At 39.2% G+C, this 15660-nt stretch overlaps 1 protein-coding gene across 13 annotated transcripts in view; it reads right to left on the bottom strand.

Moving 5' to 3' along the window:
* LOC135209101 (ankyrin repeat domain-containing protein 11-like) overlaps window positions 1–15660 on the bottom strand; it is a 61628-nt gene that overhangs the window by 27459 nt on the left and 18509 nt on the right. For 11 of the 13 annotated variants that reach the window (XM_064241702.1, XM_064241703.1, XM_064241700.1 and 8 more), the window contains exon 4: window positions 14232–14417. In XM_064241702.1, coding sequence (XP_064097772.1) covers window positions 14232–14417 — 186 coding nt within the window. Of the gene's footprint in view, window positions 1–8332; window positions 8485–10521; window positions 10790–14231; window positions 14418–15660 lie in introns of those variants that run through there. The other 2 variants (XM_064241709.1, XM_064241711.1) reach the window with 2 other exon arrangements.

Raw genomic sequence — 15660 nt, 5'->3', positions numbered from 1 at the left:
ATCGAGAGGGACCAGTTGTCCGCTCCTCTCTTTGCCCAGGCTTCCGAGAATCTTAGAAGTCTGGCACCTACTGGTGTTTGGAGGACTACTTCCCTACTTCTTAGCTCTGACAGAGCGTGAGAAGGATCTACCTCTCTTGAAAGGTCTATTACCTCTCGAGGTAGAGGCTCTAGAAGGGGGGCCCCCTCGAAAGGGCTCCTGTCTAGCTGGAGTCTCCTTCTTCGTCTTCGTCTGGAAGGAGGTCCTAGGCTTCCGTGCCGACTGCGCGAGCATGTCCTGAGTCGCCTTCGCAGAGATAGATCCTGAGATGTCCTGGATTATCTTCTTCGGAAATAGCAGAGGCGAGAGCTGCGAATACAGGAGAGAGGCTCTTTGGGCATGCGAAACAGACTTAGTCAGAAAAGAGCAGAAGACTGATCTCTTCTTAAGGATCCCTGCTCCAAACAGGGAGGCTATTTCGCTCGATCCATCTCTAACTGCTTTGTCAATGCACGTTAGAACACTGTTGAGATCTGGCGAAATAGCATCCGGGTTCTGAGTCTTCTTAGCCAAGACCCCCAAAGACCAGTCAAGGAAGTTGAAGACTTCCAAGACTCTAAACATTCCCTTCAGCAGGTGGTCAAGCTCGTTCATAGCCCAGGTAGTCTTAGCAGACAAAAGAGCCGAAAGCGTCGTGCTGCATCTACCAGAGAAGAGAAGTCCGCATCCGCCGATGAAGGAAGACCCAGACCTAGGGGTTCTCCAGACTCGTACCAAAATCCAAGTCTGCCCGTAAGCTTGGAAGGAGGGAAACAAAACACAGTCTTCCCTTTCTCTTCCTTAGAAAGCAGCCAATCACCAAAACCTCTCAAAGCCTTCTTCATTGAGATGGTTGGCTTCATCCTCACACAAGAGGAAACTTTCGTCTTCTTCGAAGTCGAGAATAAAGAGAGAGGAGACGGAGGAGCGACGGGAGTAAGGGAGTCTCCAAACTCTTGAAGAAGATCTGTAAGGATCTTATAGGACGAAACTGACGAGTCCTTCACCAAATCCTCTTCTGAAGGTTCAACTTCATCCACTGAAGAACCCTCCGCTTCTTTACGAGGGCAGTTAGCCTTCTCTAAAGAAATGCGCCTGTCCAGAGAGTGTCTAGTAGCAGACTGGCGCCTATCAGGGGAAGCCAAAGTTTCTGGAGAGCTCCTCTCGAATGAGTCCTTCCTACTCTGATGAGTGCGTGCTCTTTGCTCCTTAATCCTACTCCTAGAATTCCGGGCTTCCAAAGGGGAGCGCCTGCTAGGAGAGGAGAGCCTACTATGCTCAAGGCGCTTCTCAGGATCCATGCGCCTGTTCAAAGGAGAGCGGCTGCCAGGCGAGCTGCGCCTACCATGAGGCGAACGCCTACTAGGCTCTTGGAGCCTACTTACAGGAGAGCGAAGCCCTGGAGAAGGTCGCCTACTAGGAGACCGGCGTCTACCATGCTCCACAAACTTCGCTCCCGACTTGTGTGTCTCTTTAAAAGGTAGTCTCCCAGAAGAGACATATCTTTCAGGCTCTACACGCCTGTCCTGAACCGAGCGGCTAAAAGGAGAGCCGCGCCTATCAGGAGAAAAGCGCCTATCCTCCGCACCACGCTTGGGAGCGGGAGAGCGTCTACTTGGGGAGTAGCGCCTACTAGGCTCAAGGCGCCTAACAAAAGGCGAGATCCTGTCTCTTGACGAATCCATCAAAGAGTAGGCTCTCTTATCCGGAGAATGAAGGATCTTCGGAAATGCGCGAGAAGACGAGGCTGTACGCCTGTCTTTAGACGAACGCGCCTACTAGGCGCTAGATCCCTTCCTACTGGAGAGATGTAGTCACCAGGAGAAAGCTTCTTGGGCGATTGACGCCTGGAAGACGACAAGCGCCTGCCGAGGGAAGAGCGCCTCCTTCCATCCGCTGATAAAGGAGAGAGAACCGACTCTGACTGAGACGGTAACACAGGCGAAGGAATCCTAGACTTCTTGACAGGGAGAGAGACGTCTTTCCGACCGCGTTCCTCCTGCCAAGGAGCCCGCCAGCGCCGAAATCTGCGCTTGCAGTCCAGCAAGAATTCGAGCTGGAGATCTTGCAAAATCCTCCACCGGAGAAGAGGCTCGAAGCCTACTATGAGGCGAGAACTCCTGCTCCCTCCTGGGTTTCTTGATCTCTATTTCCGGCTCTTCTGGAAAAACTTCCGGGCTGGAAGGAAAGGAGCCAGGCGCCTTCCAGGCTCTCTTCAGCGGTGCGAAGAATCCGAGGCGCTCCATCCTCTTCTAGGTGAAGGTGAGGAAGAAGAAGAGAAGCATTGGCGCAATACCTCCTTCTTCGCGCGAACAAGGGCAGCCTGGGTACGAGCATCAGGATCTACCGAGGGGACGCCTGATCGGTGGGAGTTCTCCCTAACCTTCCTGCGGCTGTTGACTTTCCTCCTCCACTGGGACTGGGAGTCTGGAAGAGGTCTAGGCCTGGAAGCATTAAGGAGCCGATCAGACGCACCCTCCACTGCACTGGGGTCACTGCACAATTCACCTTCACTACTCTTACCTTGCAACGAACGAATCTTCTTTTCCATGCTAAGGATCGTGGCTCTCATGGTTGCCACTTCCGTAGTCGTATCCTTAGGTTCGATTGCAGGGCGCAGGAGCTGAAACTGGAGAAGGTTCTAATGCTACAACAGGATTTTCTTCTACCACGCTAATACGAGACTTACTAGAACTCCTAGACGAAGCCTTTCTCACCCTGTCTTTCTCTAACTTCCTCAAGTAGGAAGAAAGAGCCTTCCATTCACCCTCATCCAACTTCTCACACTCATTACACGGGTTAACAAAAGAACATTCTTTCCCTCTACATTTAAAGCAAACTGTGTGAGGATCTACCGTAGCTTTCGGTAGTCTCACCTTGCATTCATCCATAGAGCACACCCTAAACATAGAAGATTTCTTAACCTCTAACTCAGACATCTCGAAATCAAAGAAAAATCCAAATCAATATCCAAAAACAATCCACAAATGCGTATGCCAAGCCAACAAGATCAGGTACTTCACCGAAAGTCAGTCCAAATAAATCCACGGCAACGAGAAATGAATAAAGCTGTCAGGAGGTAACAACCACAGGTGTAGTCGTCACCGGCGACAGAAAAATTCTGGCTGGAAAGGGAGATTGGTTCTTACAGCCGCCACCCAGCGGCGGGTAAGGTAGATCACCTGACCTACCTGTCGCGTGTGCCGCGAGTTTTGAATTCTGTCGTGACGTCAGAGACGTATAGCTAAGTATATATCTGACAGGAAAGTTCATGTACAAAAAGGCACATTACAACAAATACATCTTAATAAACACACAATCAAAACTTAGCAGTAGAGAAAATACAGAATAGCTGGTCATAACTATCAGTCCAAATATAACCAAACCAACACCACTGAATTTTGTCAACAAAGCTACAGCAAATAAATCTTCAAGTCACTATGACTAGAACTTCATCCCTCATGTCATTATATTACATTGTAACAATGATAAATATAGTGGACGCCCCATATTCATGGAGGATGTGTACCAACCCCATGCAAATACTTAGAACCCCTATAAAAACTTTATATGTCCTATTTTGTTAGTTCAACCTCAAAAAAACCCACTAAATATGCTCAAACCTAGATTTTTAGTTTTATCACAAAAAGTGTATTTAATCATTAAGCTGAAATGAAAATTCAGTAATTTGTGGATATTAGCCATACGGAAACAAAGCAAATTTCCTGCGAATAATGGGTATATAAGGTCATAGAGAAATCCGCAAATAGCAGGGCTCAACTATGTCTCTAAAATTCCAATGTGGTTTTCAGAAACACGGAATGTTTGAAGGGTTCCAGGAAGTGGGCATGAATTCCTGTTGGGTATGTGGTTATATTCAACTAATATAAGTTTGAAAACCTTTCATTAGTTGCTTCACAGCAAGTTGCATAACAACCTTTGAGGTCATTCAGCGCTGAAACCCAAACTGACTGTGAAAAGGCATAACAAGAGGAAAACCTCACAGTTGCACTATGAATCACCTGTTAGTAGAGTGTGTGGAAAGTAAGATGGAAAAAATGGTATGTGAACAGAAGTACAGAAAAATGAATGAAAGGGTTTACTGCTTGGGGCTGAAGGGATCCTGCAAAGAGCTTAAGTATGGCCTACAGTGCAACAATGGGGTGCACTATGTATTGTCCACTCACTGAGTTTATCTAAATGCATCCTAATTTAAGTGTTTACTCACAAATCTAACCATGATTTATCTACTCTGGTCGAAATGGGAATAGCAAGTAACTAAAGGTTAATGTAATTCTAAAAACCTATACTTATTTATAATAATGATTTAAATAAAGGTGGTTTTGCTGGCTGTATCCAATTACAGTATACTATTGCATGAATCATTATCATATTGTTACTATATTATAGAATACTATAAACATTATCATCATATGCCATTTGCATTTGATATTGCTTACATTCACAACATCAAGGCTGATTAAGTACTACAGCGGACATTTCCATTGCCATTAGTTGCTAGAATTAGTATGATTCAAACATTTTTTTCCCTTGTAAATTAACAAAGCTAGGTTTAAAATGTACATATCACTTGATTGTACAAGCAGCAAGTTTGATTTTGCCAGTTCTCGACATCACCTTTGCCTGCCCGTTGTTTTATTTGGCCTTGGCTACAACGTGCAGCTTTAATCTATACCCCATTGTGTGAAAGATAAATTAAAAAGTATTTCATTTTCACTTATGGAAGACACTATGTGTTGAGAATCTGCAGGGTTTAACAACTTACAGCTTCAACACATCTCTTAATAAACGCTTGATAGTTAGGGTAAATGACGTCAGCAATCACCGATTCTTGACTCTGTTATTATGTCAGTAGAGGTTTGCAGTTGCTTCATACAGAATTCTACACACCAGATTTTTTTTTATTATTGGAGGATGGAAGTATTAGTCATGAAACTGACATATATCGCTTTGCATGTGTCAAATAATAGCTGTGTTGAAAGTGATAATTTTAATAGAGCTGTTGCTTAAACATTTCTAATCACATGGCATGTATTATCATACTACTATAAAACATGAACTGAGCAATCATGTACCATTGGAATTCTGGTTCTGTTTACATTCTTAAAAATATAATCAGCTGATTGCATTTTACTGACAATATTACTATCTTCAGTCGCCGAATAGAACTTCATTCACACAAATGTTTCTCCCATAAATCATCAAAGCTGGGTTTACAAACTGCAACTACTTTATCTATAAACGCAGTAATTTAAATGAAGCATGAGTGATTTTGCTAGTTTCAGTGTTGCTTTTGCCTTCTTTGGAGTCTGCAACTTGGTAAACCTGGTTGAATACATGATGAACATTTGCTCAAAGGGCTATTCATCAGTTTAAAGGTAACTTACATAAGGCTTATCTATGAAATCTATTGAGAATGGCATATCCTAATGTAATCTAACGAAATGTATCTCTCCTTATATGTGATACATGTAGTATATGTGAAGAAATAATGTTTTGGGACATTACTTTAAGGATTAATAATACACAAGAACAGATAATACATGATTATGTATGCACGTATATTACAGTTCTTTATGATGCAGTTTTATGGAATGTTATTGTTGGATAGGAAATATGCTTGTGTATTTAGGAGCATCCTTCACTTCCAAAATTCAAAAGTATCCAAAAACCAAAACACAATCTGCATCAATCGTAAATATTGTCCTGCCTAAGACCCTTATGTATCATAATTCTGTTATCTTTTGGTTTTGAATATGTTGCCATATCTCTTGGTGTACTGATTACTGTACTTTGGATTTCCCTAATTATAATTTAGTATTGCATGAACTAGCATCATACATAACAAAGAATTCCTGGCATTTGTGCAACTCAATAACTTGGCAAAACTGAAAATGGAAGCACTCAAGATTTGACTAGACAACTGAAAGCATTCTGTAGTTAAACAGTGCAACACAATATAGTATAGCTTGGTCAACATACATTTTTCATATACTGTATTACACTGTACAGTAATACTACAGCCATAGAAGAACTTTTTCCACGAGTTGCATTTTGTGTAACATCATTTGAGACTAAGTAGATATTTACCACAGATCATGAAATGCATACTTTACGCCTACTTCCAACTATAATTAGCCAATAACGGCAACACCACCAACAACAATGCTAAAACGTAGCAAGACATCTTTGACAAAGCCAACAATGCTTGCAGCTTCACTTCTAGACAATGATTTGGTGTCTGAAATAATTATAAAGTATAATCATTTTCACAAGTTTTTGGCTTCCATACTCTTTTAGTCTCTACATACAACCTTCCTTGTCCACTTATCCTGTGACACATCTTATCTTATCCAGCAACTAGAGTATCCTAAAAACCTGCATGCAAACCCCATAATCTCGCTCTTCTTCACATTCAACATTCCATTCACAACTCATTTCCTTATTCAAAGTCTTTTGACCTAATATATAATCCTTCTCTAATTTCTTGAATCACTCATTTAATACAATACTGAAAAATCCAGACCCTCTCATCTAGGCTCTCATTCTGGTACTTAGATAATTTCCAGTACTGAAATTCTAAATTACATCCTCAGAACTCTAAATAATATTAACTTTCTAACTGATCTTAGCCTATGCCTAGGTCCATTTGGTTTAAAACTCGTCATATTGTTTTATTGTAAGCACTTGATCCACAAATCCCTTCGTGTCTAAAATAGCAGTTTTCTCTACCAATCCTGCTAAGGTCTTAATTTTTCTATTCAAATCTTACTGTGCATATTTCAGTTATACAGAGTAACATCATGACCCTATCATTTTAAGCCACTTTTCTCATATTTACTTTCAGCCGTTGATTGATTCCTTAAAACAATTCCTGGGTAGTTTGCAGGATTACAGACCTGGACCATAATACAACCTCCAAGTGATTGTTCAGAATACAAGTGGTTTAGTGTCCTAACCCCAACTGCCCGCACCCCCCCCAAAAAAAACTTAACTAGTCAGCATAACTAGAACTACTACTATCATCATTCCACCCTGTCTATAAAAATATGTAATACATTTTCATAGTTTTCAATCAATTTTTTTTTTTATATAAGTAGAACCTGCCACTATCATTCTCAACTGTCTCCTAATTCCTTCACACATGAACTCCAAAGTCACCCACTCAAATAATATTTCCATCACTGTACTATGACCTCTCACCCATAATGCCATCACTACTTCGTATGTTTCCATTCAACAAGCTACTAGCCTACAATGCTATAGAGATCCCAACCAACACTTTTTTACTATACACCAAATTCCTTACTACCACTTCCTTTTAGGCTTCAACTTGACCTGGGTCCTGACCTCAGCTAGACAAAAAATAAATAAAAAAATAAAAAATAAACATACTGTTGATCACCTGGTTCATTTATCAGCAAATTTCAACCTCAAGACAGTTCATCATTGACAGTGGAACATTTTCTTGGACGAGGGTAGCCTAACCAAATGAGACTGGAAGCTGGTCTAACCATTAAACCTACAATTCCTTTGTTTGGGGTGAGAGAACACAGCACTGCCATTTGTACAATGTCCTCTTCAAAACAGATTGAACAAGGGAAACTTGAAGGATATGTTACAATTATACAATAAATCTTGCCTGAGAGACAGACAGACAGTGAGAGAGAGAGAGAGAGAGAGAGAGAGAGAGAGAGAGAGAGAGAGAGAGAGAGAGAGAGAGAGAGAGAGAAACAGTACGTTGTTTGGCCTTTATTATCAGTCATTTCCATTCCAAACCGATACAGCGCACCCGTTCGTCACTCGCCGAGGTGCCCACACCCCGGTGGGCCGAAAATCTGCCCGGAAAAGGCGAAAACTCTGCCACAAAACCAACGCAACTACGGTCGCCATTGCAGGGCCCCATCGGAAGACCAAGCCTACCACACCCTTCCCTATTTTAAGCCGTCGGATTTGCGTCTCGCGAATTCTACCGGAGACCTGACGATTTCTAACGGATCCTCGATGATTTCCCGACGCGAAGAGCACCGCGAATCGTGAAAATCTGAGAGGGCCGAAGAAATCTGCGCTTTCGAAAAGACCCACACCAAGATGCTGCTCGGAACAGGTGACGGCTGCTGTATAGGGGGGCCTACGCCTCTGTCTTCGCCGTATCACATCCCGACGTTTATCTCGGCGATTGGCGGCTTATCCGTACCACTGGGCGATCGCCCCGTCTGCGAAATTGACGGCCAAGCAAGCACAAATCCCTCCCAGGGAGGCACAGGGAGCAACAAACGCCTAATACACTTACACAACAACACGATAACAAGCAGCCTCGCTGTGACTCTTTCGCCTCTGCGTTCGAGCGCGGAAGAAAAACTCATAAAATTGCTTTTATTTCGATCCTAACTGATATTCACGTAATTAGATATCAAAAATCAATTATCAATAATTATTTTGATTTATCTCCACTCGTTTAAACGACTTCGATCGCAATATTAACGGAACAAAGAATGCTCCTTTTATTGAAGACCCGTTTTCTATGAGAGGCTACGCGTCACGAGACGCGAATCGGCGCGACTTTCAAACGGCCATTTTCTCCTCTCTCGTCTATAAAACTGCGTCATACGCATTACCGGATTAGTTCGCTGTCAATTTTAATAATCCTAGCGGCTTTATATTAATACCTGTGAATCAAATTAATATTCAAATTATAGGGGACACGCATTACTAGCAATATGGTTATTATAAAGTATGGTAGACTCGACTATACACAAAAGCGGGTCTTGTTACAATGAGAATGGGTAGCCTAATTGGACATGGGTTAAAATAAAATAAAATAAAGTCATATCTTCCGACATGCTTTAAATGGTAGTTCTGTTTATTTTTTTAACTATACTGGTAATTGGCACTGACAAATGAAGAACAGCTGTTTATATGATGTTTTAAGTATATTTAGGGTGAAAAACACACTGAATATTGAATAACCAATATTCTATCAGTAATAAGCACCACAAGACGGACTCGAAGTGACTGAAAGCACTGCAACTTGTCTTATCCAGTAAGATACACGAGGAGTGGTCTAACTTATGCTTTAATTTTGTCAAAGTTGATACATAATAGTTCAGATACAATTAAGTAAATCACAGGTTATACGTATGTAGGCTGTCTTGAAAGTTCAGATAAAGTAGGAGCAATTTTGGCTAGGTTATGACAGAGTAGATTGGGGTAGAGATCATCTACGACACTTCTAGGATTGTGGTAGATTTTAATGTGCAAAGGTTTCCAGTTTTACTAGGCATGTTGGTAATTTGAAAACAAATGTTTTATAATATATATATATATATATATATATATATATATATATGTGTGTGTGTGTGTGTGTGTATATATATAGTTTTATAGGGTTACACAGCTGGATACCATTTATTTTCAACACCTTTCTAGCACCATAGGAGAGGCCATCCAAATCCTCTACCATTAATTAGCATAACTATGTGGTCAAGCCCTCCAACCTATCTATTTGACCATGCAGGTCAAATGTCTAATCAGTCTACCCATAATGTCCCCCCGCATGGTGTAAATATAACTTTATTTTGAAGACGTTCTTAGTATCCCTGCAAGCTGTTTACAACTATTTTCTATGATTCTATGATAAGAGTAGGGCAGGTTAAGTCACCAAAGATGAATCAAGATCTTTGGTGTCTTATCGTAATCACTTCCATCTGAGTCAACTTGGTGATAAAATCTTCTCAATTTTTTACTGAGGTGCATGCACTCGAATTTGTCCCTGCAAAAGCTTACTTATTTGTGTGTCCTTGTATACATGATACTATCTAGCTCTTTTTAAAAACTGTTAACACTTATCATGAGTCAGATGGTGTTGAAACACTGAACTCATCTACATATAAAGATATGAGTACTAAATGTTATTAACATCGCTAATCATAATGAAGAGATTATGACCAACAACTGTTCCTTGCAGGACACATGTTCATCTGATACCTGAAATGTTTGTTTTGAGGATATTATGTAGCCGGAATCCTAAAAAATTTAGGCCAAAGGCCAAGCACTGGTACCTATGAGGTTTTTCAACACTGAAACTGATAGTCATAGGGTTTGAAAAGCTGTAACAGGAGGAAATTCTATTAGTTGCACTACAAATCAATTGTCAGGATAGGGTGGAAAGTAGGAAGAAAGATTATGAACAGAGGTACAGTAAAAGGAATGAAAGGGGCTACAGCTCGGGGATAAAAGAATGCTGCAAAGAACATTAAGCAATGCCTACAGTGAAACACATGAGGTGCACTGGTGGTACTACCACCCCTATGAGGGACAGAATCTAATAGGGTTAACTATCCATTTTTCTTTAAGCTTGTTGCATAGTATTTAGTGATCAACTGCGTCATCGTTCTTTCACCAAAGAATTTTCTACAGAGGGATGTCAAGTGATATACATATAGTAGTAGTATACTAGTTCAGTATGATTTCAGGGGATACCTTTTACTGGTTGACTTAGTGCTGCACAGGCAATTGTATGCTTGAAGATCTCTGCAATATCATTGTTGTAGTCCACTTTAAATACTGTCACCCAAAAAGTCAATATTTTTTGACAGGAAATTGTTGCAACTTTGGTCGAAGACTGCAGTTGGAGTCTCTGTCTTGTGATTAAGGTCTGGTACTGAAGATACGGAACAGCACTGCTCTGATAGACATTTGTATAACTGATCTGGTGATGTGATAAGATATCCATTTACTGTGCAGTACTCTGAAAGGACCAAACTCTTTCTTCAATTTCTGATGTTTGCATAAACATGAGAAGAACTTTTGGTCGTCTCATACATTCTTTACTGCCTTCTTTTCCTAGGGCTGGTTTTTGGCTTCAAGAGAACGCATTGGTTCAGCCTGAGGTTGGTAATGTCAACCTTTATGAGTTCACAAGCTTTCTTTTCCTTTGTTGAAATAAGACTTACTGGTATGTCTATCAGCAGTTGTCCTGCCTGGCAGAATCTTACATCTAGGGCATAATTTGTCTGAAGGATTTCTGTTCTAATGGCTTCTTAATAAGTCATCCCTATCAATCAACAATGAGAAAGGTTCATTTTCAACCCAGTTTGTCTTGGGGATTGAGTACTGATAAGGACTGAGAGAAGGCCTCCTGGGTACTGAGCAAGATATGAGTGTCACATGTTAAGTACTACGTACTAGTGATAAGAAAGCACCGTAGGGTTGCCCAGAGACGTTGCTTAGGAGGTTTTTTTTATTTATGAAAATGACTGAAGGTGTCCTCTCCCAACTGTTTTGGTTTCATTCCAAATGACATCTTTTGTAGGAGATTATTGGCCCCATATTCTGATAAAGCTGCAATAGGACACCTACTCCTTTCTACATTGTACTAGGAAAATTAAAATCCCCAAGACCAATATACTGTATCTGAGAGAGAGAGAGAGAGAATTTGATGTCGATAACAACTGTCATATGCTGACATCACCTTGCCGTCAGCAATAGTCACCCATTAATATATACCTATTCTGACCATACTAATTCTACTGTTCCTCCTGGTTCCTTAAGAAAATTAAAAGATCTAATTTGCATAATTCAAAGTTTCCAATTTTTCCATACTGTAATCAAAGGTCATTCTACAGAGCCTCTTCTTCTATAATACCTCCATCCTGTGCAATGGTTGGTACTGTATCTACAACTTAATGCATGTTATCATTCCAGTTTCAACAGCAGTTAAAACCCTTTTTTTGTAAAAAAGATGCTATCATCTCAACAACCAAAAATATACATATTACAATCCTTTCTTCTACCAGACAGCAAATGTCCACTTTAATTAAATGATCCCTGAAAACTGACATAAGGTAGATTAACTACATGTTGTAAATGAAGAACTTCAATTACCTACACTTTCCCTGGTTGCACTTGGAACTGGTGCTCATTAACATTTCCTTGATGTAAATGAAGAATACATTTTAAAAATAAGTTTGTGGTAAATCCCTTTATCATACATTTTCACTAATCGTTTGAAAACTGCACTATCACCGTATTTGAACTGAACTCCACGTATCTGCTCCTGAATCTCTAAGTCTATTTCATGAGAAATCTGCAAACCTTAGGCATCACTTTTTGTCACAAAAACTCAACTTAAAAAAAATAAAAAACAAACTCCCTCCGTCAAGCAACAGAGTATATCTCTTCACCTAACATATATTTTGACAGCATTCTATTAAACATACATTCTCTTATGTAATTACCAATTTTTGCAGGTATACACTTTCTGTCCTTTTGTACCAATATGAATTGTTTACTTACACAGAAGCACTCAATTTACCTTATTTGATGGGTGTTACCTCATACTTACATTTGAAGAATAATATTCCCTAAAGACGATATTGCAAAGAAACAAAAACCTACTTCTCTGTTCTACAGGGAAAATAAGACAATGTAGAAATGACATGGTTGTGATCCAACAGATAATATTTACATATACTACATATAGTACTATATGTATAGGTTTAATTCTATGGTGTAATAATAACGTACGACTAAAAATAACACTACCAATTGGGTGATCGTGTCACACTTCCATTTAGTGATTCTGAATAGTATAAGACATTTGGAACTAAGTTTCTTGTAGTGTACCTTCTAGGCTTGCCAAAAGTTTCATATCTGTGTAATGATAGTGGCTGTAATTGCATAAACTTTATAAATTTTGTCCTACCGTTATTAGAATATGCATCTTTCTGAATGTCAGCATCCGTGAATGATTAGTACCTTATTTAAAAGACGGCATTTATGAACTAAAACACTATGATATAGTATCTCATTATGCAATGTTTTATAAGCTCTACTATTTTATCAGGGGACATCTGCTAACCCCTGTACCAGAAAACTTTGTAAAAGATGTGCTTTTTATGCTAATTTTCTTGAATTTAAAACAGGATTATATAACACAGCTGTACTGGAATACTATATTTTGAAACGCATAAAGTTTTTCTGACTTATATTGCTGCTTAAACATGCAATTACTGTACAATATTATATTCTGTGAAAGATCACTACAAGTTAGGCCTTATATGCTTGTTTGTTACGATTGGTAGCATATTTTGAAAACCATAAGGCAAAAACCAATATAAAAAATAGGAAACCCTGACCATAGACAAAAACACTTTTTTGATATACAATATCAACATGAGTCACTCTCGTGCCTTTTTATAAACAGGAAACCGCTAAGTGTCAACAAGATAAGCTATCTCATCTTATTAAGTTGGTATTGTCAAAGGAAACATACTACAGCATTGTAATCTTACCTCCCGTGGCTCAGTACATAAAAGTACATAACACTAGGCGTGAAGGAATATTACATGCAATAGAATTTATTTCTTAGTGAAATTTGATATTTTTGTCTAAGTTTTGCTTTGCAATGCGTACTATATTTAAAAAAATGGAATAAACATTTAAACAAATTACAACTAGTCCATTCCCTATAATTGTTTGTAGTTATGTATGTTGTAGTGTGCATGTAGACCTGGGCTTTGCAGGGGTGCAGGAAGAACATCACATTCCATATAAACTCGGTTATTGAAAATTAAGGAAGACTGGAATATGTATTAAGGAAATCCTCAAAAAGCTTTCACAATAACGAATATGCAGGGTGAACACTTTATTAATGGATTTTACCAATTCCAATGTTAAAAATGACTGAAAACACGATATTACCCCCTTAGAATAAAGTTCTGTGCTACAAGCAATATATTTCCACTACTCCTAACGATATTATCTCCTTCATAGGAAATAGTACATGATAGTGTTAAGCCAAGGTCCTGAGGACACCAGAAGAGTTGGAAAACCCAGACCTACATATTTAAACGAGAACCACACGACAGGATGCTCGAGATGATTGGACAGTAAACCACTTCTATGCTTTCTACTTTCTATTTTTATTGAGCTCAATAAAAGCAACTCCTTTCATTGTCATCAATGTGCAGCAAGCTTTGTAAAAGCACTAACACATCTAGAACAAATACTACTCTAACACCTACTTTCCTGTATTACATCAGCAGAACAGATTATGCAAAGTATATCAGTGAATCAGTATTAAAGTACACAAACTTTTTGTATTCTAAGAATGCCAGCTGCAAAGCAATGTACATTCAGCAGCTACGTGTTGACACAAGCTCATAAGACGCATAAAACATATCCCTTACCTGCATAATCTGTTGCATTTACATCGGCACCTTGAGCAATTAGTTGTGATATTCTTTCTGTGTCTCCTTTAATCGCAGCAACAAGTAAAGGAGTTTCACCGCGTTCGTTACGTTTATTCACGCCCCGACTTATACTTGGAGTTGTGGGAGTTCGTGGACTGCTAGACCTGCTCAGTTCTACTTTGTCTGGTAAGAAGAAGAAAGAATAATAGCAGTGAATGAGGAAAGATGGCCTTCTTTTATAAAATCTTTCTGTAAATAAAAAATTCATAAAGGTTAAATTTACACCTTGATTATGAACTGAAGTACTATTAAGCTTCTTTATGCTCTTGGGCACCATTATTTTGGATGACAAATATTTACATCTCCCAAGCTACGTCAAGTAAAGGAAATCACGAGACATACTAAACTTCATAAAACAATTTCTCAATAGTACTTCACAATCACTTTACATTCAAAAAGTTTGTCTTATCTACAAAATCAAGATGTACAGTTTTTATGACAGGCTAGAAATTTAACCAACATTACTGCCAATATATACACCTCTGATAACAAACCATAACTAATATATTGTGGCAAACTAGTGTTATGAAAGATTCTTAAGAGAAGGATGTGACAGAAAGGTAACAGCTGCTGAGAAAATTGAATTAGGTAGCGTTGTCAAGAAGAATAAAATAGAACATAGGAGTTAAGCAAAAGGCCAAGCACTGGGACCTATGAGGTCATTCAGTGCTGAAACTGAAATTGACAGTAAAAAGGTGTGAAAGGTGTAACAGGAAGAAAACCTTGCAGTTGCTCTATGAAATCACAAATTCTTTTTATCAATCTGCATTTTTCCTCACCTGAGGCCTTTACATTGGGAATTTTCCAATGTCAAGGTAGCTTTGTATGTTACGAAAAATACAAATTGATTAAAAATTTAGTTGGAGAGGGTGAAAAGGAAGATTGAAGAAAGAGAATACAAACTGAGGAACAGTAAAAGGAATGAAAGGGGTTGCAGCTAGCTGCTGAAGAGACACTGCAAAGAAGAAGCCACTACAAAAACTGAAAATTTCTTGGAACCTATCTCTGCGAGAAATCACTGGATTGCATACAACTACAGTGACAGTTCTTTGAACTATTGCTTAGGTCTCCAGTTGCACTGCTTTTTGATACTTCCTACATTGTTGCTCAGCTTCATCTTGCTCTAAATTTCAACAATCATTCATGAACAGATCCTCTAGGTGAGTCATTGCAAGTCTAAAAACGTGACTCTGTAGCCTTTGTATATTATTAGTAAGAAGCCAGTGCAAACCCTGGCACAGTAACATCTAAATCCAAATTTACTGGAGTAATAAATTCTACTCTACTAGGAATTAAAAACATTCCCTAAATCCCAAGCATTTAACATTCGCTCGTTTGTTTATCTTACGAAATTTAGGCAGTCAAG

Source organism: Macrobrachium nipponense, chromosome 37 (genome assembly GCF_015104395.2).
Source record: "Macrobrachium nipponense isolate FS-2020 chromosome 37, ASM1510439v2, whole genome shotgun sequence".
In the NCBI taxonomy this organism is placed as follows: domain Eukaryota; kingdom Metazoa; phylum Arthropoda; class Malacostraca; order Decapoda; family Palaemonidae; genus Macrobrachium; species Macrobrachium nipponense.
This window is presented reverse-complemented; position numbering and strand designations above follow the sequence as displayed.